This window comes from Triturus cristatus, chromosome 6 (assembly GCF_964204655.1).
Source record: "Triturus cristatus chromosome 6, aTriCri1.1, whole genome shotgun sequence".
Taxonomy (NCBI): domain Eukaryota; kingdom Metazoa; phylum Chordata; class Amphibia; order Caudata; family Salamandridae; genus Triturus; species Triturus cristatus.
The window spans coordinates 1,081,853,748-1,081,875,966 of record NC_140589.1 but is presented as its reverse complement, the minus strand read 5'-3'; the positions used below and the strand labels follow the sequence as shown (position 1 = coordinate 1,081,875,966).

General features: G+C 51.1%; 1 protein-coding gene across 1 annotated transcript in view; it reads left to right on the top strand.

Moving 5' to 3' along the window:
• Positions 1–13,025: 13,025 nt before the first annotated feature.
• Positions 13,026–22,219, top strand: part of NUP133 (nucleoporin 133) — a 1,584,091-nt gene continuing 1,574,897 nt past the window's right edge. The window contains exon 1 of the mRNA XM_085611954.1: positions 13,026–13,294. Coding sequence (XP_085468080.1) covers positions 13,137–13,294 — 158 coding nt within the window. The 5' untranslated portion in view covers positions 13,026–13,136. The remainder of the gene's footprint in view (positions 13,295–22,219) is intronic.

The window sequence follows — 22,219 nt, the reverse complement described above, 5'->3', positions numbered from 1 at the left end:
TGGCAGCAATTTTAAGTTGCAGCGGGGCCACCAGCCCGCTTCCCACCTGGTGCCCGAGGTAGGTCACGGACCCTTGACCAATTTGGCACTTGCCGGCCTTAATCGTGAGGCCGGCCCGCTGGAGGGCCTGCAGGACCTCTTGGAGGTGGAGGAGGTGGTCGGACCAGTGGCGGCTGTACACAGCGATATCGTCCAGGTAGGCGGCGCTGAACTCTTCGAGCCCCGCCAAGACCTGGTTCACGAGACGTTGAAAAGTAGCGGGGGCATTCTTCATGCCGAAGGGCATGACCTTGAAGTGGTAGTGGCCATCGGGGGTAGAGAAGGCGGACCGTTCCTGAGCCCGGGGTGTGAGACCGATCTGCCAGTAGCCCGCTGTTAGGTCGAAGATGCTGAGGTAGCGGGCGGCCCCCAGCCGGTCGATTAATTCATCCGCTCGGGGGATAGGATGAGCGTCGGTCCGGGTGACAGCGTTCAAGCCCCGGTAGTCGACGCAGAATCGCAGTTCAGGAGTGGTGCCGGGGGCAGCGGCTTTGGGGACCAGTACAACCGGGCTGGCCCAGGGGCTGTCCGAGGGCTCGATGACCCCGAGCGTGAGCATTTTGGCTACTTCCTCTTGGATGCAGGCCCGTACCCGATCTGGCACGCGGTAGGCCCGGTGTCGGATAGAGGGACTGTCCCCGGTGTCCACGTCGTGCAAGCACCAAGGGGTGATCCCGGGGGTGAGGGAGAACAGTGTAGCGAACCGCAGCAGGAGGTCCCGGCAGCCCTGGCGTTGCTCTGGGGTGAGGGCATCGGAGAGCCGGACCCCGTCCACGGAACCGTCGTTCTCCTGAGTCTTTAGGAGATCCGGGAGGGGCTCGGAGTCTTCTTCCGCCCCACTGTCCGTAGCCATCAGGAGGCTGAGCTCTGAGCGCACAAAGTGTGGTTTGAGTCTGTTGGTGTGGAGGACCCGGAGGGGGTTCCGGGGGGTCCCCATGTCGATGAGGTAAGTGACGGGGCTTTTGCGCTCGACCACTTTGAAGGGCCCCGTCCACTTATCTTGTAAGGCACATGGTTCGGTGGGGGACATCACCCACACTTGTTGACCAGGTTCGAATTCGACGGAGGAGACATTTTGATCGTACCATTTTTTCATGTCCTCCTGACTGGCCTCGAGGTTTGCCTTGGCCATCTCCCTGAAGCGCCGGGTCTGATTGCGTAGAGCCAGGAGGTACTTGAAGATGTCTGGAGGGGTCTTGAGGGGGGCCATCTCCCAACCTTCTTTGACTAGGCTGAGGGGCCCTCGCACAGGGTGCCCGTACAGGAGTTCGAAAGGGCTAAAGCCGAGGGACTTCTGGGGAACTTCTCGATAGGCAAAGAGGAGGCACGGGAGGAGTACATCCCACTGGCGACGGAGGGGCTCTTCCAATCCCCCAATCATCCCCTTGAGGGTGCGGTTGAATCGCTCCACTAGTCCGTTCCCTTGGGGGTGATAGGGGGTCATGAATCGGTAGGTGACCCCGCACTGTTGCCAGAGGGACTTCATATATTTGGAGATAAAGTTCGTGCCTCGGTCGCTGACGACTTCTCGGGGGAAGCCCACCCGGGAGAAGATCCCCATTAGGGCCCGGCCAACCACCGGAGCTGTTACAGTTCGTAGGGGCACCGCCTCGGGGTAGCGGGTGGCGTGGTCCACCAGTACCAGGATGAACCTATGTCCTTGTGCCGTGCGGGGGTCCAGGGGCCCCACAATGTCTATTCCTACCCTCTCGAACGGGGTGGTGACCACTGGAAAGGGTTGCAGAGGGGCCTTCAGCTTACGGCCACTCTTCCCACTGGCCTGGCACGTGGGGCAGGACCGGCAGTGGTTAAGGACGTCGTTCCGCATCTTCGGCCAGAAAAAGTGGGTCACTAGGCGACTGTAGGTTTTGTCCTGGCCCAGGTGTCCAGCCAGGGGGACATCGTGGGCCAGAGTTAGTAGGAAGTCTCTGAAGCGGAGAGGTACCACCAGCACTCGACTGGCCCCTAGCTCCGCGATTCTTTGTTCGCTGTATAGCAGATCGTTATCCCAATAGACCCAATGAGTTCCGGTGGAGTCCCCTGCGCTCTGGGCGCTGGCTTGCTGGCGGAGTCCCTCGAGGGAGGGGCAGGTCTTTTGCTCCTGGCGGAACTGTTCTTGGGTGGGCCCCCCTTCTTGACGCCACTGAGCCAGGCCGGGAAGGTCCTGGGGTTGAGCGACCCCTTCTGCCGTTGGTTCTGGGGGGTCGGCACCGTCGTTGTCCTCTACTGGGGCGACCGGCGGCGGAGGGGCTGGCCACTCTGGTTCTTCTGGTCGGGGGACGGCACGGGCGGCCATGGACCGGGTGGTTACGCAGGCCCAGTCCGGGAGGCCCTGCATCCCCAGGTGCTCTCTTCGTTCGACGGCGGCCCACGGGGAACTCTCAAGATCATTCCCCAGGAGGCAGTCCACGGGGGCATCATCCCGGACCGTCACCTTCAACAGGCCGGAGACCCCTCCCCATTCGAAGGGGACGCAGGCCATTTGACACAGACTTTCGGAATTGTCGGCTGAGCGGACGGGGCAGAGAATGTTCGGCAGGATCTGCTCGGGCTTCACCAGGTGACAGCGGACGGCCGTCACACTGGCGCCTGTGTCACGTAAGGCTTCGGCCCGACTCCCATTAATGGTTACCCACTGGCCATATTTCCGGGTGTTGGCGGGTAGGGGAGCCCGCGGGACCATGTCTTTTCCCCCTAGGCACGCTAGAACCATGGCGGCCGGTTCCCACTCTTGCTGGGCCGGCTCATATTCTTCCTGTTCTTCGGATATTCGTTCTTCCCCCAGGGCGGCGGCAGCTACCTGGCGGGGTTTTGGTGTTTGGTTCTGCGGGCAGCTTGGGTCATTGGCGTAGTGGCCGACTCGCTGGCATCGGTGGCACGTGACGTTGGCTCGGAACCCCGGTCGCATCGGGGGGTTGCCCCGGCCGGCCGGGGGCGGGGTGCTAGCCGCGGGGGTGGCCGGGATGGCGTCTCTCCCTCGCCCCTGGCCTCCTCCTCCTCCCCGGGGACGGTGCTGACCCTGGTTGTTTCGGTTTTGCTTGTGTGGCCCTCTCCGGCCCACTCGGGTGCTTTCCCATCGGTCAGCCTCGGCGGCGAGCTGCCGTGGGTCAGTCAATTTACTGTCGAAGAGGTGCTGCCTGAGCTCGACGAAGCAGTTGTTCGACAGGTGCTCCCATACCATAAGATTAAAGAGTTGCTCGTAGGTGGTTACGTGGCTCCCCTTGATCCAACCCTCGAAGGCTCGGCTGAAATAGTTGACGTATTCCACCCAAGTTGTACCCGGGATTCGGGTGCAGTCTCTGAACCTCTGGCGGTACATCTCGGGTGTGAGTCCGTAGCGGGTGAGGAGGGCAGCCTTCATGTGGTCGTAGGATGACATCTGGTGATCTGGGAGCTGCAGTAGGGCATCGCGGCCTTCGTTGACGAACCTCCCCCATAGGCCGGCTCCCCAATGACTCCGGTCGATCCGGTGGGAGGTCATGGCAATCTCGTAGGCTTTGAACCATTGTTGTATGTCGTCCTCTCGGACATACTCTCGGACAACATCCTTGGGGATGTGGACTTTTTTCTCGGTTGCCCCCGGGGTGTGCGGTCGCTCAGGCACCCCCGGTTCTTTATTCTGTTTCCGAAGTTCTATTTCCGCCAGTTTGCGCTCGTGTTCGAGTGTTATTCTTTTTTCCTCGAGCTCTCTCTGTCTCTGTTTTTCTTCCCGTTCTTCTCGGAGCCGCAGATGTTCTAGATTTAGTTTTTGCTCGGCTAACTTTAGTTCACCGTCCATCTTGAGTCGTGCCATTTCCAACTCGTGTAATCTGGTTCTTTCTCTTTCTTGGATCTCCTCCTGCGAGAGGCCCGTTCCCCGCTCCTCGGGAGCCGTGGCGTTCCCCTCTGGTGCGACACTGTTTTGGTCGGAGGATCCGGTGACCCCGGCTTCTGCCCACGACTCGAGGGCGCGCTTCAAATCGTCTTTGGTACTCAGGCCGGTGGTAGCAATGCCTAGTTCCATGCAGAATTGTTTAAGTTCGCGGTGGTTATATTCTTCCAACTTATCCATTTGAAACTTTTCAGTGGAACCGCTATCTTTGGCTGACATCGTGGTTTTGTCGTGGGGTGAGCTACTCTCTGTACGATTACGCGTTGATTCGGATCGCGCCGCTGGCCACCAATGTTAGACGGACCAGGAGGGTCGGCCGAGGACAAGGGGAGAGGTCTCCGGGGAGAGCCGTCTCCAGCGATCGTACAGATAAATAACTTCCCCCCCACAGACAGACACCACACAGGGAGAAGATTTAGCGTTCTTTATAGGCAATTTCTTAAGGTACGATGAAATGGTACAAGGAGGTCTGGACTCAGGGGTCCCCTCGATTCGAGTCTCTCAAGATGGGAAAAAGGGGGTAGCGGGACAGTCTGGTTACCAGTCTGGTGGTTGAGATGGTATGGTGGATAGCTCACAATCCTCGAGCTCGGTGTTCTAGCTTGGACGGGCCGCGGCAGCGCCAGCAGGTCCCAGTGAAGATGGTCGATACACGGTCCGCGGCAGCGCCAGCAGGTCCAGGTGAAGATGGTCGTTACACGGTCCGCGGCAGCGCCAGCAGGTCCCGGTGAAGGTGGTCGTTACAACGGACCGCGGCAGCGCCAGCAGGTCCCGACGAGGATGGATGTTGCAGAAGGCCGCGGCAGCGCCAGCAGGCAGGACGATAGTTCACAAGGCAGGCTATGGCAGCGCCAGTAGTCCGTCAAGGCTGAGTTCTCTCGGTGTCTCTCGACTCCAGGATACAACTGCCTTCCTGCTCCGGGGCTGCCCTAGTTATAGGTCTGGCGCCCTTTGATGTCCGGACCCTCGCACTTGGAGGTCGGAGGGTCCGGGATGAAGGTGTCCAGACACCCAGCAGGGGGTGGAGCCAGCGCCTGGGGGAGCTGGAGGCGATCGGCACCTGGCGGGGGAGAGCCCTTGACGCTTCGTTCTCCCATTGACCTGCCAAGTGGTCCGCTCACCTCCTGGGTGGATGGTGGTGCCGGGATGTCGGGGCCGGCCAGGCCCAGGGTTGGGGTCGGGTGGAGGCCACGCGGCCTCGTGGCGCAGGGCCCAAGATGGCGGCTTGATCCGGCCGGGGGAGCCGGTGGTGGTTCGGTCCCGTGACACATGGAGGTCCGGGGGCAGGAGTTCCGTTGGGAGACGGGGTGCGGGTGATTCTTGTGGATAACACCTGGCGGGCCGGGGCTTGGGCCCTGTCATGCGGGGAGGGAGCAAGCCCTTCGTGTGGCCTGTCCAACACCCGGGTACTGCTCGCTCCACCCCACAATCCTACTCTGGTAGCAAGCCAATGGCGCCTGTACATTAGGAGGCCGTTCGGCCATGATGGTCGTGAATACTGCGAAAGCCCTAACCCAATTGAGCAAAGTTTCCTCTACCCTAAATCTAGCACACTGTGTGCTCCATTCACTTGGATACATCCACTCCTTTAGTGTCTTTGCCTGTTCCATCTCCCTGTGATCCAGTAGCAATGAAAAATTGTAAATATATTTTCCCGCCCAAATCAATTCTTTCGTTGCCTGGGACACATGTTGCGCTAAATTCTCACTCCTAGAGGGCAATGACCCATCACCCAAGAGAGGCAGGGCCACCTCCTTACCATTTTCCTGCGCCCGGGCCGGTTGACCACCATCTGCCTTCGGTTGGGCGGGGCCGGAACCTGCAAGTGAAGAAGAGGGGGGAACCGCAGTTCTATCCGCTGCCGCTGCTGATTTTATCTTTTCTACCAGCTGCGCTGCTTCTGCCGCATGATCTGATGACGCTGGTAACACGCCCCCCTTTTGCAGCCACGGCAATAAAGCTGCTATTTGAGATACCAATTCAGGCGGGACCGAGTCCGGGTTATCTGCTGGGACTACGGGCGCCCCAGGGGGCATGGCCGGTGGCACTGGTATGGCAGGCAACGGGGTGACCGGCGGCGGCAGGCCCGGCACTGGGATTGGTAGCACGGGCGGGGAAGCAGGCCCCACAGGAGGTAGCGCCGGCGGCATGGCAGGAGCCGGTGTAACGGGCGCCGGGACTACCGGCACAGGTATAAGGGCTGCCGGAACCGCGGGTGCGGGTGGAATCGAAACCGGTACTACTGGGGCTGGGGCACTGCACCTGCGCTTCTTTGCCTTAGACGTCGTGGGTGGGCTAGCAAAATCCCCTCTTGGCAGGGGTGCCTTCCGCTGCCGCGCGGGCCTGCCTGAAGAGGCTGGGGGATCAGTAAACCTTTCATTCATGCGGGCCTCCAATTCATCCACCTTACTCAATCTCCTATTAATGCTGTTCATCTCCTGCATCATGGCCTGCATCATAGCCTCCATCCTGGACCCCCCTTCACCACCCATCAACCCCGGCATGACTTGGGTGCACCGCCCTACACTAATACCTCAATACAGGCGTAAGTACGCTTATTACCTTCACCAGATGGAGGATATACAGGGGGCTGTAAGCACCATGCAACCGTAACCGCAACGCCCCGGCTTATCCGGTTTGTCAGGGGTGAGTAAACTCTAACGTAGACCCACCCGGCGGCTACCAGAAGCAATGCAATGCGAGCCCCCCGCTCTCCTCTTACCGTTCAAGATCCGGCGCACTCTCAGCCGGAATTTCAACCGCGACCGCACTGGTGTCCACCACTCCGCGCACTACGTGAATTACAGGAATGCAGTGCTACCGTGCCTAAAATAGAAAATGCATTAATACATGGGAAAATTGCATACAAGCAGGTGGCGAACGCGGACTGTACCAGGTTAGACAATGGATGTAACGTGAACCTTCTTACAACTCGCAATGCAGGATCCCACCAAGGAAATTCCAATGTTGTTAAGCTTTGTCCGGCACTGGGAGATTAAATGACGTGCTCAGAATCCCAAGATGTTTGGTTGTCCTTGCCCAGTTAACTCCAACTACAACTACGAGCATTCAGGAACAATTGCTATATATCTTGCCCTTCTGAGATGACCTTGCCTCCACTGCTGGGGCTTGAACCCTTGCCGCGTAGTGACCTGCAACACCAAAGGCTTACACGGTGCCTCTGAGCTACGGCTCCTGCTCCCGGTGCGCAGGTACAAAGCCGCTCGCTCTCTCACCCCCAATCGAGGACTGAAGATTGTTAACAGCCTAAGCGCACGACCGCCACAAAGAGAAAGGCCGCACACACCCTGCACCAGCCCCCGACACCTCACCTCGATGCTACCCTTCACAATCACCGGAGCGAACAACCCAGCCGCCCGACGCAGTCCACAAAAAGGCGGCAAGCTCGGAGTCCCGGTCCCGCAATCTCCTGGCTCCTACGCTGTCTCGATCCCGAGACGAAGATCCCCACGCCGTCGATCCTCGAAGCAGGAGGCGAGAAGTCCGGAATCGCTGCGCCTGGATGCTGACCTAGAAAACAAAAGGAAACAGGAAAATTAACGCCCCGAACGCCGGGGCACGTCCGTTGTGGGGGAGCGTCCAGGCAACAAGGGGGTCACCTGTGCGCTCCCCGCCTCTTTATCCCCCCAGTGGCCCGCCCCCCTCCCCTCCGACCCGGACGTCGATTAACGACATCCGGGTCACGTTGTCAGCCAATCGGTGGCAGGGCGCGCCCCAGTGGACACGCCCCACCACCGAGAAGTCCGGGGGAGGTCGCCGCACTGCCATGCAGGCGGGGGGGCCAAGAGCCCCCCCTTTCCAATTCGGATGCCCGTATTCCTTAGGCCAAGCTGGAGAAGGCTCTTGTAGCTCCCACGCCGATGGCGGCCCTCTGGAGTGCAGCGGACCAGAATGACGTTCAAACTGTGTCCACTACATGCTGGGCATGGACAAGGTTATTGAGAAAGACAGGTGGTGTGACTCTTTACTCTTCAGCACTTCCATTGATGGCGAATCCATGGCTACCCATTACATTGGAAACAGTAGTGCAACATATCCTCCAACAATATGCACTTCACACATTTGGTGATCTCTTTCCCAGGGGCCACACATTCTCCCGAACTGAAGACTCTTGTTTCCAAGACGTCCCTTACATAGATCACTTCATCCTGACTTGGCTCCAGGTAGCCCTCAGGGACAGAATACCAACATACTTGTTAGAGCCAGACAGCTTCACACCACTCACACTGCTTATCACCGACACTAATGGAGACCGCCTCATATCTAGGCTATACCGCGCATGCTTAGCACTTACACCAATACATGATACCAGACTGAGGGAAGAATGGGAGGCAGATCTGGGGCACCCACTTACAGATAAGGTCTGGCTAGAATGCTGCACGCAAACCAAATTGGTGTCTTGTAATCACTGGCACAAGCTATTACACTACAAATTCCTGTGGAGGGCATATACCAACCCAGCATACTGGGGCTGGTATCCAACGATCAAACACACTGTCAGCTTCCCAGTGAACAGAATACAGCACAGTGGGAATATGGGGCATACACCAAAAGCCAAATAGAGTCAACTCTGTGCCACATCGGTGCAGCACTATACCACGAAGCTTTACACACCAGCCTTGCTCCAACATCACTGGGACGTACTGTATAACATACGCGAATTAGGTGATGTCTCTTACAAGAAATACTGATATTTGCATTAGTGTACTACGAACTGATACCTATGTATGACACAGAGGAAATTTAAGCATAAAAAAAAAATCCCTGTGGACAGAGCTTTTGATATGTCGCAAGTAGAACCTCGCCCTTTGTCTATCTTGCTCTGTGCAGATGATGCAGTTCTGATAGCACCGACAGGGGGATCATTTTACAATTTTTATAGATGACCTGAGGTTGAGTGTGTACCAAGGAACGTCTTTTATTAGAACTATTGTTATGGCTAGGAAAGTTTGTAGACATGTTCTTCAATGCAAAAAGATTGCTACCACAGATACCTTCTTCTATCTTCGTCTTCTATTCAGTTGCCATAACAATTGGAAATCCCGAATAGTAGCCAGAAGGATGTACTTGAAAAAGACCATAGAAGCAGTGTTTTGATTTTCATCAAGGTTGATTCAGGGGTATGTTATGATGCAGGAATTTGGGGGTATTCAGATGTGGGTATACAGCAGCATGTTTAAAAGAAATGCTTGAAAAGGATGTTAGATGTTCCCTCCAGCTGCACCAATTTTGTCAGGAGGAAATTGGCATACCATACATCGAGAATACAATCCATTTAGTAGCCTTATTTTTGTGGGAAGCTTTTTTGACAAAGCCGGAAGCATCATTGACCAGGACGATTATTTGAGATTGCATGTCATTGGATGGCGCTCTAAAAATCCCATGCCTGAACTTTATTAGGAAATTGTTTGAAAGTATGGGTACCATCAAATATTTTGATAACTAGACGTCTTGGAAGGGTTGAGTAATACGGATCTCAAAGTGAGATTCATTAATTGTGTCAACGGAGTGAGGGAGAATATATAACTAAAAAAAGCATCAGTGCAGCACATGCCCTCTTACTTTCCCAGCCTGGCAATTAACCCTATATTTCCGTGGTAACAAATGTGGAACACAGATTTTTATTAACTAGATTTCGTTTTAACATTATACATTATATATAGGGCTCCCGGTTTTATGATATTTATATTTTTGTCATTTCCGTCTGTATTTATCCATATTTATTTTTTGCTCATTTTACCTGTATTTATCCATATCTATTTTAGGGTTTGTGAAACAATGAAGCTGAAATGTGTATATTTCTGCATTTATTTAACCAGTTAAAGTGCTCTCGTGCCGGAATGCCTGACAGGTTTCAATTATATATACACACTCAGATGGTAAAATATGCACTTGTAAGAAAATATGTAAATTTAAGTATCAAGGTTGTGCAAATCTACTGCTGTTTAAGGCTCTTTACTAAAATACCTATATTTTTTGAATCCCCTTGCCTGTCAATCTGCACAGCTATTGGCCGGGCAGTCATGATTGACAGCATTTAGAATCACTCAAAAACAACCCAATTTCCATTTTTACCCACATTTAAATAAAATACAGACAGGAAAATAAATGGTTTTCTGTCTGTATTTATCTGTAAAAACGGAAAACAGGGAGCCTTAATTATATAGTTTCTTTTACTAATACAAACTCCCTGGGTACGCACTTACCACCGTGCCCTTGTGATGCATTTTCAGAACAAAGCACTTGACATCTATGTTTCTTTTTTAGTTTTTAGGAGAAACCAAGAACAAAGCTTATTATACCTTTGCTGAAATTACATTTAGAATGTTGTTCAATGTAGACTAGCTCTGGTGTATCTTCAACAACTCCATACTCCTTTTATCTGCCACTCTGTAGCATTTTTTTTAGGGCGGGTTAGGAGGATTAGGAAATGTGTAACATGGTTATAATTGGTACTTTGTATATATAATGTCTTTATTAGGATTCACTGATTTTAGGCTTTAGGTTTTAGAACTTATTTTCGTAAATGAAATGTGTGTTATGGTGGTGACCTGCATTTTCCTAACTGTGGCTGCCTCCTGTGGTGTTTCAGTTTACGTTGTTATCAGTGGCGAGTGGATGATGATTTTTTATACACTGGGAGAAGACGATGATTACTACTATTTTAATTTTATGGATGACTTGATATTATTTACTATTAGATGCCACTTCTTTATTATATCTTGTGGACTGTATTTTCTTGCTTTTATTGTTTCTTAAAAACAAATAAAGTATTTTTAACTGAATTGACTTGGGTCTCACCCCACTCAGCCAAAGTTCCAACAAAACGATTCTAACAATTATGCATAAGAGCACTCATCCTGGCAAGAAGGCCCAGCAAGCTGCTAGTCACTTCACTTTAAATAATTACTTGCATTTCGCCAGTTAGTGCAGAAATAACTGAGGATTTTGCTGGTCTTGTCCCAGACAAGAGCGAGACAGCACTGCTGGCGGCAACGCGGGTTCTGCGTGTTGTGAATGCTCTCTCTCTCTGGTGTGACAGGAGAACAATAACATGGTGTCACAGGTGGACAGGCCTAAGGAAAAATAATGATCTGTGTAACGAGATCTTTAATCTACAATGCTTAGAAATAGCAAAACATGGGTTCTATTAATGCATGTGCAACTGTACTACAACTTTACATACCCTTCAGAAACACTTGTTTCTAAAAGACTACTGTGCTTTAAAGTTCAAAATTTCTATCTAGCGCCTATCTCATCCCTCATCTCACCTGCCGAACTGCTTCATAGCCAGTGCTTTAAATGGGCCAGTACTCACCGGTACTGAGTACCGGCACTTCTCCACTGCCAAAGAGAGTACCGGCACTCAGGGTCGAATTGACAAGGTTGGCTCTCGGCCGGTGCCGAGGGCCAGCTGTGTTCCTGTTTTTTTAGCAGCATGTTTGCCGTTTTGCCATTTGTCTATGTCATTCAGCTGTGGCAAGCGGCACGATGGGGCCTGAACGGCGGCCTGCTGCTGCGTTAAGTGGGCCTCTGCTCCCTCCCCACCCAGATGAAAGCTCTCATTGTCCTCAACAGCCCCCTGCCGAGCCTCCATGCTGGGACATCTTGTAAGATAGTGTATGGGACATTTTCTACCTGGGGCACACTGATGTGTGCAGACTGAATGAGTTGGGGGGGCAGGTGGGGGGGGGACTGCTCAGGAGTGGCCACATAAGAACCCAAGTAACAAGGGCCATTTTCACCCCTTGGAGTCACTGGGGTCTGACTGTCTTTCCCCTAACTCACGTGCCCCTGCAAATCAACCCCCACCTGCCTGGTGTGACATTGAGTCCATGATGGGCGGGGATGAGGTGGTGGGGATTGCCTAGGCGGACTCCCTCATGCCCAGGTGAGGTGAGAGGTGGAATACGGACCTTCCCATCAGAGGCCAGTATATATCTCCCCCTGACCCCTACCCTGCTGGACAATGCACATGTTCACGACCCAGCAGTGCTCACCGTCTGCCACTGAAAGCTTACTGTCCGTGTGGCCTTCTGCTGAGGGGAGAGGACGGCTAATGGGGTGAGAGAAGGCGAAGAGTGAAGGGACAGAGATAGAAGAAGCAGAGAAGAGTTTAAAGGGGAAAAAGATAGACAGAAGGGGTAAGCGTAGATAGAGATGGGGAAGCGATTGAGACAGCTATGGAAAGAGTAAGAGAGGCACAGAGAAATAGAGAGTGATGGTAGAGAATGATAGGATACAATTGGGGTAAAGAGAGTGGGAAGGAGTTAGATACAAATGGGAGAGAAGTGAGGGAGAGGGATCGAGAGGTTTGAGATGAGCGGAAGAGATTCGGGACACTCAGGAGGTATTTTAAAAGAAATGCGTGGAATACTTGTTTTGTGTGTATGTGTGTGCACTCTTGAATATAAAAGGATTGCACCAAATGCAAGTAAGTAGGAATAGTATGACTTTAAGAAGCTGCAAATATTCTGAAACAAGGAAATATTAACATGTGGTGTTTGCCCTTCATTTCGTGTAACGAATTAAGCACATTTAGTTTATTTTCATACATTTCTCACATGTATTGGTATGTCCTGCAACTGGTGTAAATGCCCTTCTCTGCATATATGAAAAGTTTACGACAACTAGTATCAAGGACAAAATGAATACTCAACAGCAATGTTTTTGTATCATCATGGCTCACGCCGCCTCTAACCCCGCCCACTGCCACGCCCCTAGCTCCATCACTTATTTTGTTCCATTTAAAGCACTGTTCATAGCACTGCAAAACATTTTCTTTTTCACTTTGAAAGTTATCAGGTATGATAATGCTGAACTATAAAATCAACAATATTGGCAATACATATCGCCCAAAAGACAAACTGAGATTTCTTGGATCACCTAAGGCAGGTTTGTTACGGTACAGAAGTTAGGGAAAGTTAATGTTTAGGAACTATTAATTGTAGCAGGTGTAAACGCAGTAGTCTGATGTACTAAATGGAAATTCAAGCGTTCTAGAAATAGTCTATCCGCATTAATGCCTCTTTTCGTTTCCGAGATGGCCGCCACGCTTGCAACGTTACAGCTAGTCTACTCTCTATGTTTATGCACAAGTGTCAAGCGGAACCGCTTGATAGCGCTCTTATTGGTTTAAGCCAAAACGCGCGCCCTCTTGTTCTGGTTGTCTCCTACTGCCCGTTTTTAAGTCTTAATTCTCGCCATGTTTCCATCGCCTCGTACCCCGGTAGGGGCCGCCCGAAAGGCTTTGGGGGCTTCGGCTGTTCGAGCTGGTAGCGGTAGCCGCAGAAGCAGCGGCGTGGGAGGAGCCTCCGGTATCTATTCTCCGGTGGGTCGCAAGCAGTCCATGCCCAGCATGCGGTAAGTAGCGCGCACGTGCGCCTAGAACTTTGAAAGGTTGTTCGGTCACGTGACAGCGATTTTTTTCGCAGTGGGTGTTGTCTTCCTTTTAGTCACAGAAAACAGACTACAACAAAAAATATAATATATACTTTTCTAATATCACCAACTGTCTCTCATCACTCCATGCAGTTCTATGTGTTCACAGTGCATTAGTTCGATTTAAAAACGTTTTTTTTCTAAATTATTTTTTGCTCGAAAGGACTGCTAGAGCAAAGGTTTTCCTCTTACAATTTGTGACAATTAGAAACGATTTTGACACTACGATATATAAGTGATGACAAATGTGTGTTTAGCTCCACGTTTCTGGAAAGACAAAATGTGATTCTGAGTTAGATACTGTTTCATAAAAGCATACAGAATGCTACAATAGCACATGTTATCAGTTATGTTTACTTAAATAGATGTGAATTATTAATGACTTTGATCTTATGGTCTTTAATGTGATATTAATAATAAAGAGATTTCCATTTGCAAAATTAAAGTTTTACGAGTAAGAAATAATTAGTATTTCATGTCTAACGAGTGTACTGAAAATGACACGAGAAGTAGGTGCTACACAGGTTTTAGTTAAAGTTGTTTCTGTGAACCTCATACTGTTAGAGGAAAATATATCTATTAAAGAAACACCAAGAATGACAAGTTAACAATACAATAGGGGTTTATTACAATACTGTAGTGAGGATCAGTCACAACAGGAGAGGTCCGTTCACCTCAAGGGAGATGCAACTCGATGTCTCTGCCCCAGCTTAGAATCAGCTGTATTTATTCCTCCAAACCACAAGAGAAAAAAGTTATAAGCATAGGATTTACGTCACAAATTAGTAGATTAAAATCCGTAGTTACAACAATTTTCTGAATACAAAGCACATATAGATATGAGCCACATGGCCCTCGCATCTCATATTGGCGGAAACCTCCTCAGTGGTGTTCCTATTCTCCGACGTTTTACACACATCTGTTTTCTTGTGAAGCAAGTCGTTATATTTTTGCCTAATGCTTTTTGGCCACACTTATCTGACTTCTGACCTGTGGTTTCATCCATCATGCCTAGCATCGTGTAAGTGTGACATGTGGTTTTCAACTGAAGCGACATCCATGTCATTATGAGCAGTGGCAAGGCTTGCACCTGGGCCAGTCCATCCTGTGTGCGTGCTTAATCTATGTTGCATGCATTAGTAACACGATTGCAAAAGACATGATTGACACCTTCCAGCTCAGTCTCTCTAGCAGATGGACTTGTGGTTTGTGGTCTTTGTAGTTCCAACGTTTAAAACACTACTGGTTTCCCGAGTCTGGAAGAAGATGTGATCTACGCTTCATGCAGTAGCTTATCTTTGTGACTGCAGGCCATTTCCTGACCTTTCAATAAACCTTGTGACCTGATAAGTTCAGCTAAACTCATTGTCTTTTATAGCATGCTATTTTCTGACCTATTTCTCGTGCAGAGGCCTGGGCCTGTGTTTCTACTGAGGCCTAAAGCTGCTTTTAACTTGAACCTTCTACATAGAAGTTGCAGGCCTTAACTCTGTGTGTTTGTACAAAATGTATCCTATTTTTCCCTATATCATTCCCCCTCTAGTTGATTTTTCAACTACTTCTTCTCCTAATCTCCCATCCTCAAAGGGAATCTCCTCATATATAACACTCTGTTCTAAGACATCTGTGGTGCTTTTCCTGACCAAGAATGCTCCTTCCACGCTAGCTGTCATATTTTTGCAACAGGCTAGTATCACCTGAAATACAAGGCACATCAAAAGCAACACAATAATTAAAGGCAACAAGGCCTTGAACAACCTCAACATCCAGGATGGCACCCAATCGAACCAGCCCTCGAACCACTCATCCGGAGCACCCCCTGATCAACCATCTTCTTGTGTAGATCATACAATGTCTGAATGGCCTCAGCCAATGTCCCATTGACCTCTTGCGCACACATACACCCATAGCTGTCGTTATCAACTTTACTCTGGTTCTGCTTAAAAAATAAAGTGCGGGGGAACTCTTGGGGGGCTTGCAAACCGCATCTGGACCTAGCCAGACCGTTTCTGCTTCCCCCCCCAGGTCAACCCTTCGGTGGCAACCCCTAATGACTGCCACCACGCTACTTATGACCACATGTGTCATTGAATAGTCTGTGTTCCTGTGGGACCGTTTACTCAAACCGCAGTGCCATAGTATTCTGCAGCTTGCTTTTTGTTCCGCCGATGGTGAAACAAAGTCTCTTAGACAGCGCATGGGGAGGTCATACAAATTGGAGAAGCCCACTGCTGGTATCACCAGGGAGGGTGTGTATACCGACACAGAGGCCATTCCAATTCGGGGCCAGGTGCATGGGGAGCCGGGTCCCGTACTGACAAAAGTGGTCCATCAGGCTGGCGGTGCCCCCCTGCATGGGAAACTGAGCTTTTCCCAATTGCCGTGGAGGAAGGAAACGCCGAACCAACAGAAAGCCGGTACCCCACCAACAGCAAGAGAAACTAGCCACAATAAGCAAGATTGGATCAGAAACGCATGCCATTCCTTTACCCCAAGAATTAACTAAAAGGGCAAAGACGATACAGCAACCTACAACTGAGTGAAAAAGATGTCCCACTGGAACTACATACAGCCCTGACGAAGACCTTATGAATAAAATATAGGTCCAATACGACACAGGTCGAAACGCGTCGGCTAGCAGAGATCCAGACACGTTCGGGATAAAAAAATAGACACCAGTGTTCCCTGGAGAGCTAAAACAACAATCCAGTTCACTGCTCTCTAGAATTACTACGATACATCTTTCTGACTCTGCTCAGGACCACATTAAAAAGTTAACGTTGAGGATTCAATTAGCTCGAGTTCCCAAGACTTACAAAAGTGGACACCTTATTACTGTAGTGCAATAATTTCTCCGTTTGTTTAAAGTACTTTATTTATGTTTTGTGATACGTCATTAAGTCACTGTACAAAATGTAAACAATTTTCACTGTTTTATGTAAAGGACATGTGTGTTGCGAAATGAAGAAGTGTTCTTTCTGTTTCAAACAATCAGAGATTGTAATAATTGATTTAAAACTCGCAGTCATTAAACAGGCTTGCTGAGAAAAGATATAACTGTGATCAATGGTGTCCGAGGTAAATGCATGTTAAAGAAAGCCCCTGCATGTGGGCGTCATCCATAGTGGTGTTGCAGTTGAGGTTACTTCTCCTCTACTGTCCTATTTCCTCTGAAACAAAGAGAAAACTGAGTTAATTTCACTGCTATTCTAGTGTGTGTGTTTTTGTTCCTGTCCATGTATATCTCTATATGTTTACTTTCCATATTAGCTAAAACTGTCCTATCATGTTACCAAATCTTAAAGGGCTACTTGTCCCTGCCATTCTACAATGATACAACTCTACATATGAATGTGACACCGGTATGCCATTTATCATTTGCAAATACTGATCCTGTACTACATTCAGATGATGGTTGAGTTACCTCTAAAGTACCCTGGTCTAATACCCCCCCCCCCCCTCCCACACACTTTGGCCAATCTCTCTTATGTCCTGTTTCCTTCATTCTTGATAATATCTGATCTCTTTTCTCTGATCTCTTTTCTCTAGTCTATCTGTCAAGGTCAGTACTACTTCAGCCATGGTATCAATTCTTGTTGTTTTAACTTGCGCAGTAATGGGGCTAAGATGTGTTGGTTGCAGCTGTGCTTTTATTCTACATAAAAAGGTGCAAAAGACAGTGAGTAAAAGCTTGGCAATACCTCTTTAGGGTAATGCAATTTATCTACTGCAGCAACATAGGGGGATAAGGGAGCATAAATAACAACTGGTATTAGCTGTGGATTTGCCTATGCTATGCATGTTCTGGTACCACATATCTTCAAAACAAAGCAGTGTAGAGAGGATCATGTTCAGTATCATTATTAGCTGTTTTGCGCATGTGTATAATAGAAACAGACAAGGGCTAAAAAGCATCCATATTAGCGCACAGAGAAGGAAAAAATAAAATTAAAGCACTTAACTTAAAATAAATATCTCTTGTTGAAGCGGTGGAGGGAGGCTTTACTCCGGTTGCTTCTCCTGTTCTCCCCCCCCCCCTCTTTTTCGTGCTCGGTGTCTAAAGGGATGGATGGCACAGCTAGGGTCAGTTGGAGTGAGAGACAAATCCATCACTTGTAGCTGCAAATTTTTCACTGCAGGCAACTGTGCTGTCAGACTCTCTCCACTGGTGAAACAGTTTCTAATGCAAATTAGAGTTTCCAATGGCATGGATGTCTGTTAGTCATGCACTGGGCGTCATCTGGAGGGGCTTTGACGCGCATGGCAGCTACAGTGTACCCTGTTTAGAGACTAACTTTGACACTTGCGTTAGGTGAGACAAATAAACATACATTTAAGTTTGTACTATTTCAGGTGCACTCTCAGTCTGTCACCTATGTCTGGTTAGTAGCACAATGATTTTCATCCTTCCCTCTGTCACTATCTGATGTGGGGTCAAATGGTAGTCTGACCTGAGGTGTTTCTTGAGGTGAGCAGTGCTAATGGAAGACAGTACAACCATTTATTTTCCAATGTTACACACAGATTACTTATTGTTTGTTTTAAGAGGTCAGTTAAGCACACCAAGATGTTGTTACTTTGGGGGTAGTAAGCTAACGAGTTTGTGTATCATTCTTAACAAAGTGGTAAGATGGGAGAAGATTGTATTAAAATAACTGTGTGTGCCAAAATCAAATCTGATCTCCTCAGGAATGCCTCACTGGAGCATTACCTCACCGACCAGAAAATTAGCAGCAAACTTGGCATCACAATGGACATGAGTTCCTACTTTATCACTGGCGGTGCCCGGTGTGAAAATGTTTGTTGGCGCTCCCCAATGACCACCTCTACCACTGATTCTCTCACTATCAACCCTTAACAGTGCCCCTTAAGTCTCCATAAACACTCTTGCAGATGCATTTTAATTAATTCAGAAGCGCCACTCATACTAGGGTAGGGTGTCAAAACACTCAACACCACACCCACATTACTTCGAGACAATCAGTCACGCGTGTAAATCATTGTATAAGAAATGTTTCATAAGACAGAGAGCTACAAGATGTAGGAGTTACATGCCATCCATACTGATAGGCAGTATAGTTTAAGAGCGCTTAATCTGGAGAAGTACGAACTTAGCTTTTGAACTGTGACATCATGGTTGGGAGTTCTCTTTATTAATAAAAATGTATTTCTACTTTTTGCAAGATTTAGAAAAATAAGACTGAACAAAAAGTATAACTCTCCATATCTTGTAGTATCTCCACAGCCCCTTAATGACAGTAGCTCGCTGCTATATATTATGAGTTTAACTTATAAAACTGCAAGCAAAAAAGAGGATCCTGGTAACAAGAAATAGTAACCCACCAACCAATCCACATTATATGCACTTTGTATATACTTTGTAATTTGCCTGAGGCAAGGAATGTTAGCAAATGCTTTTATAACCACAATATACTTGGAACCAGCGCCCCCCCACCTGAAACCAGCATCCGGTGTGGTGGCACCGGCCGCACCGCCCTAGAGTTGGCCCTAATCCCAGTGCAGGGCTCTCATTGTCGGGTACTGCAGAAACTGTTACTTTAAAGGTGGGTTTTAATGAACCCCGCTGGCACACAGTACAGGTGTATTTCTACATTGTGGTCATCTCATGTAAGTTGCAAACAAATCAATCCTGGCGTATTTAGAGAGACATGTTGTTTCTAGCAGTGTGCCAAGGGAAATGTAGCTGATTTTGGACTTGTAAATAGCAATGTTTGGGTATCTTTTTTGTTTTTGTTTTTGAAAACAGATTTTATTGGTCAATTTGCATATAGGTCGCAGAGCTCTGCCCTCCAGAGATCCCCGCCAAATCAAACAGAAGAAATACCTTACAGCAACCAACCCCCCCCCACACTCCCCCATAAACAACCAAACACAACACAGTGACGTTTAACGACATTACCCTAACCCCCACCACTCCCCCCCCCCCCCCCCCCCAAAGGTTGCACTAGTCCATTTCCCTCCCATTGCAGCACCAAAGGAGCACTCAGTGGGTCTCACCCTCAGCCCACCACCCCCCTTGCTCCTGCCCACTCCTCCCCATAACACAACCTCCAGTCTTAATTCAACTGCGTAGGCGCCTCCACCACCGGAGGGTCTAGCCAGAGGCCCCTGTACTCCGCCCATCTCTTCCATATTCGATAGTGTTTACGCGGGAACCCCCTGGCCACGAAGATAGGCTGTTCCAGTCCAATGCAGAAGTCTAGACCATTTTTCCAGGCCGCCACAGAGGGAGCCCTCGCCGCCTTCCATGCCCTAGCAATATCTCGTTTTGCCAAAGTTAGGCCCAGGAGCAGGAGATGACGCTTGTATATATTCCCCCCCCACCCCCTCCATAACATGCAGCAGCGCCAGTTTTGGTGCCTGGATAAGTTCCCACGCCAGTACCTCTGAAAGACAGGCAAATACTCCCTTCCAGATGCGGTCCAATGCCGCGCATTGCCATACAGTGTGTATAAATGTGCCTTCCGCCCGCCCACAACGAAGACAGTCCGGACTGACAATCATTCCTGCCCGCCACAACCGTGTCCTTGTGTAGTACACTCTGTGTAGGTATTTGAACTGGACAAGGCGTAAGCGGATGGCTATAGCCGCCCCCGCGGTGACGCCAGAGCCTCCGTCCAATCCTCCTCCTCCAGCCCATCAACATCCGCCTCCCAGTCCTCCCGTAGTTTCCGTAACGTAGGGGAGCAGTGTATAACCATGGACCTATAGATGCGCAAAATCTTTTTGTCATGCAGGTCCCCCATAAAAACTTTCGCCTCAACCGGACTGAACTTGGGTATGGACTCCACGCCCATCTCGTCTGTCCATCTTTGACACCCCGGAGGAGGTCTTCAGAAGTGCGTGCGGGACCGAAAGACCACTCTGAGTCGGGCCGGAAAGAGCAACGCGTATGGGAGTTTAAGCTCTCTCAGCCGGGCCCTGGCGGCCATAAAAGACTGCCGCTGCTGCTGGACCTGCCGCCTATAGTCTGGGAAGATCAGGATGCGTGAATTATTGAACAGGAGGGGTTCTTTGGCCTGACCTGACCTGCTTCAGGATGGCATCTCTGTCCAAATAATTCAAGAATTTGGCGATGACCGGCCGCGGGCGGGCCCCCACCGGGGGCTTTTGCAGGAGAGCCCGATGCGCCCGCTCCACCACAAAGCACCAAGACATCGCGTCAGGGGGAAGCCAGCCCTCTAGCCAAGTGGTGAGAAAGCGCTCCATGTTTCCCTCCTCGCAGCCCTCCGGAAATCCAACGAATCTGAGGCTGTTACGTCGGGCTCGTGCTTCCGTATCCTCTGCTCGGTGCATGAGGCCCCTTTGGACGGTCTCCATCGCCGCCACCTTGCGTTTCAACTCTACAACGTCGTCCTCCACCCCAGAGATACGCATCTCGGCCTCCGTGATCCGACCCACCGCATTTCGTAAATCCTGCCGCAGCAGGGTAACATCCGCACCAACTGCCCCTATCTTGGCATCCAACATGTCCCTGGATGCATGCGTTCATCAGGGCTGCATTGTCCGGTACCACTCCCGGGTGACCTCCGGTGGCCCCCGCCCCCGGACCGGTAAACTTGTCGATGGGCCCCTGCTTGGCCGCGCCTCCGCAATCCTTGTCTCTGGTCATGCCGGCGCTGCGTGCACCCTGGGCCCGCCCACCCCCGCCCGAACAGTACACAGTCCCAGCGGAGACTGGTCCCACGGCCCGATCCGACCGCGCCCCGGGGCCGGGCAACTTGTACCCTCTCACGCCGGCTAGGATGATATGCAGTCCGCGTCGTCCCAAATAGTTCGTCCCGCACGTCCGCAATTCAAACCAGCGGGACTCCTTAAGCAGGCCTCAATGGGGGGCCACGGGACGCCAGCCAGCGACCCAATTCCACGCCTCAACTCAGACGTGCCACCAAGTCCCACCACCGAGTCCCCTCCGGAGAGTATCGTTGCGAGGCTCGGGGCCACCCTCAGGCTTCCACCCCGGCAACACCAGGCTCCTGCGCCCGTCTGCGAGCGTAATTCATTGGGGCACGACACCCCAATGCGGACAAAGCGTCTCCTGTCGCCCAGCGTGACCCGCCTTGCAGCAGAATGAGGGGTGCGCTACCACAACACAGGCAGACCCCCCCCCCCACGCAGATCCTCCCCCGCGGCCCGATCCAGCCGCCGATCACCATCCACGGGCCCTAAGGGGGGGGGAAACCAGGGCCCAGTCTCTGCTGCCCCCCCCCCCGGAACCAGAGGTGAGGCAGCCAACCAGATCCCCGCAACCCCCCATGGTCCGACCACACCGCCGATGCCCCCGCCACTCCAGCAGACCAGGATACTGCCACGCAGAGGCCCACCGTCCCGGCCGCCTCCGCCCTCGTGTGCCTCCGGTGCTGCGCCGGCCCAGAATCTGCAGCCTCTCCCGCCTTGCACACTCCTCCTTACCGCCGCGGCCCGATCCGGCACCCCGATCTTTCCACCTCCTTCTCCCTGGTCTCCACTGCATGGACGGAGGACAAGGCTCCCGCCACAGGACCGGCCGCTCACCGCCGCCGAGTACAATCACCGGCCCAGCCAAGCTCCCTCGGCCGCTCCTCTCCCGCCGCGGGGACGTGGCTCGCAACCCCGAGGCCTCCGGCGCACTACCAGGCCTCTCCTGTGTTGCTGCCGTATCGCGGCGCCGCCTCAGCCCCCGGTGCTCAATCTTCGCGGTTGAAGGGGGGGGGGAACGGGGCACTGCACCTCCACCACACCTTACGGCGCCTCCAGATGGTCCGGGATGCCAGGATATACGTCAGATAATTGGCGGGCTGGCGGAGCCGGCCTAAAACACAGCCGCCATACTGGCTCTCCAAGCCA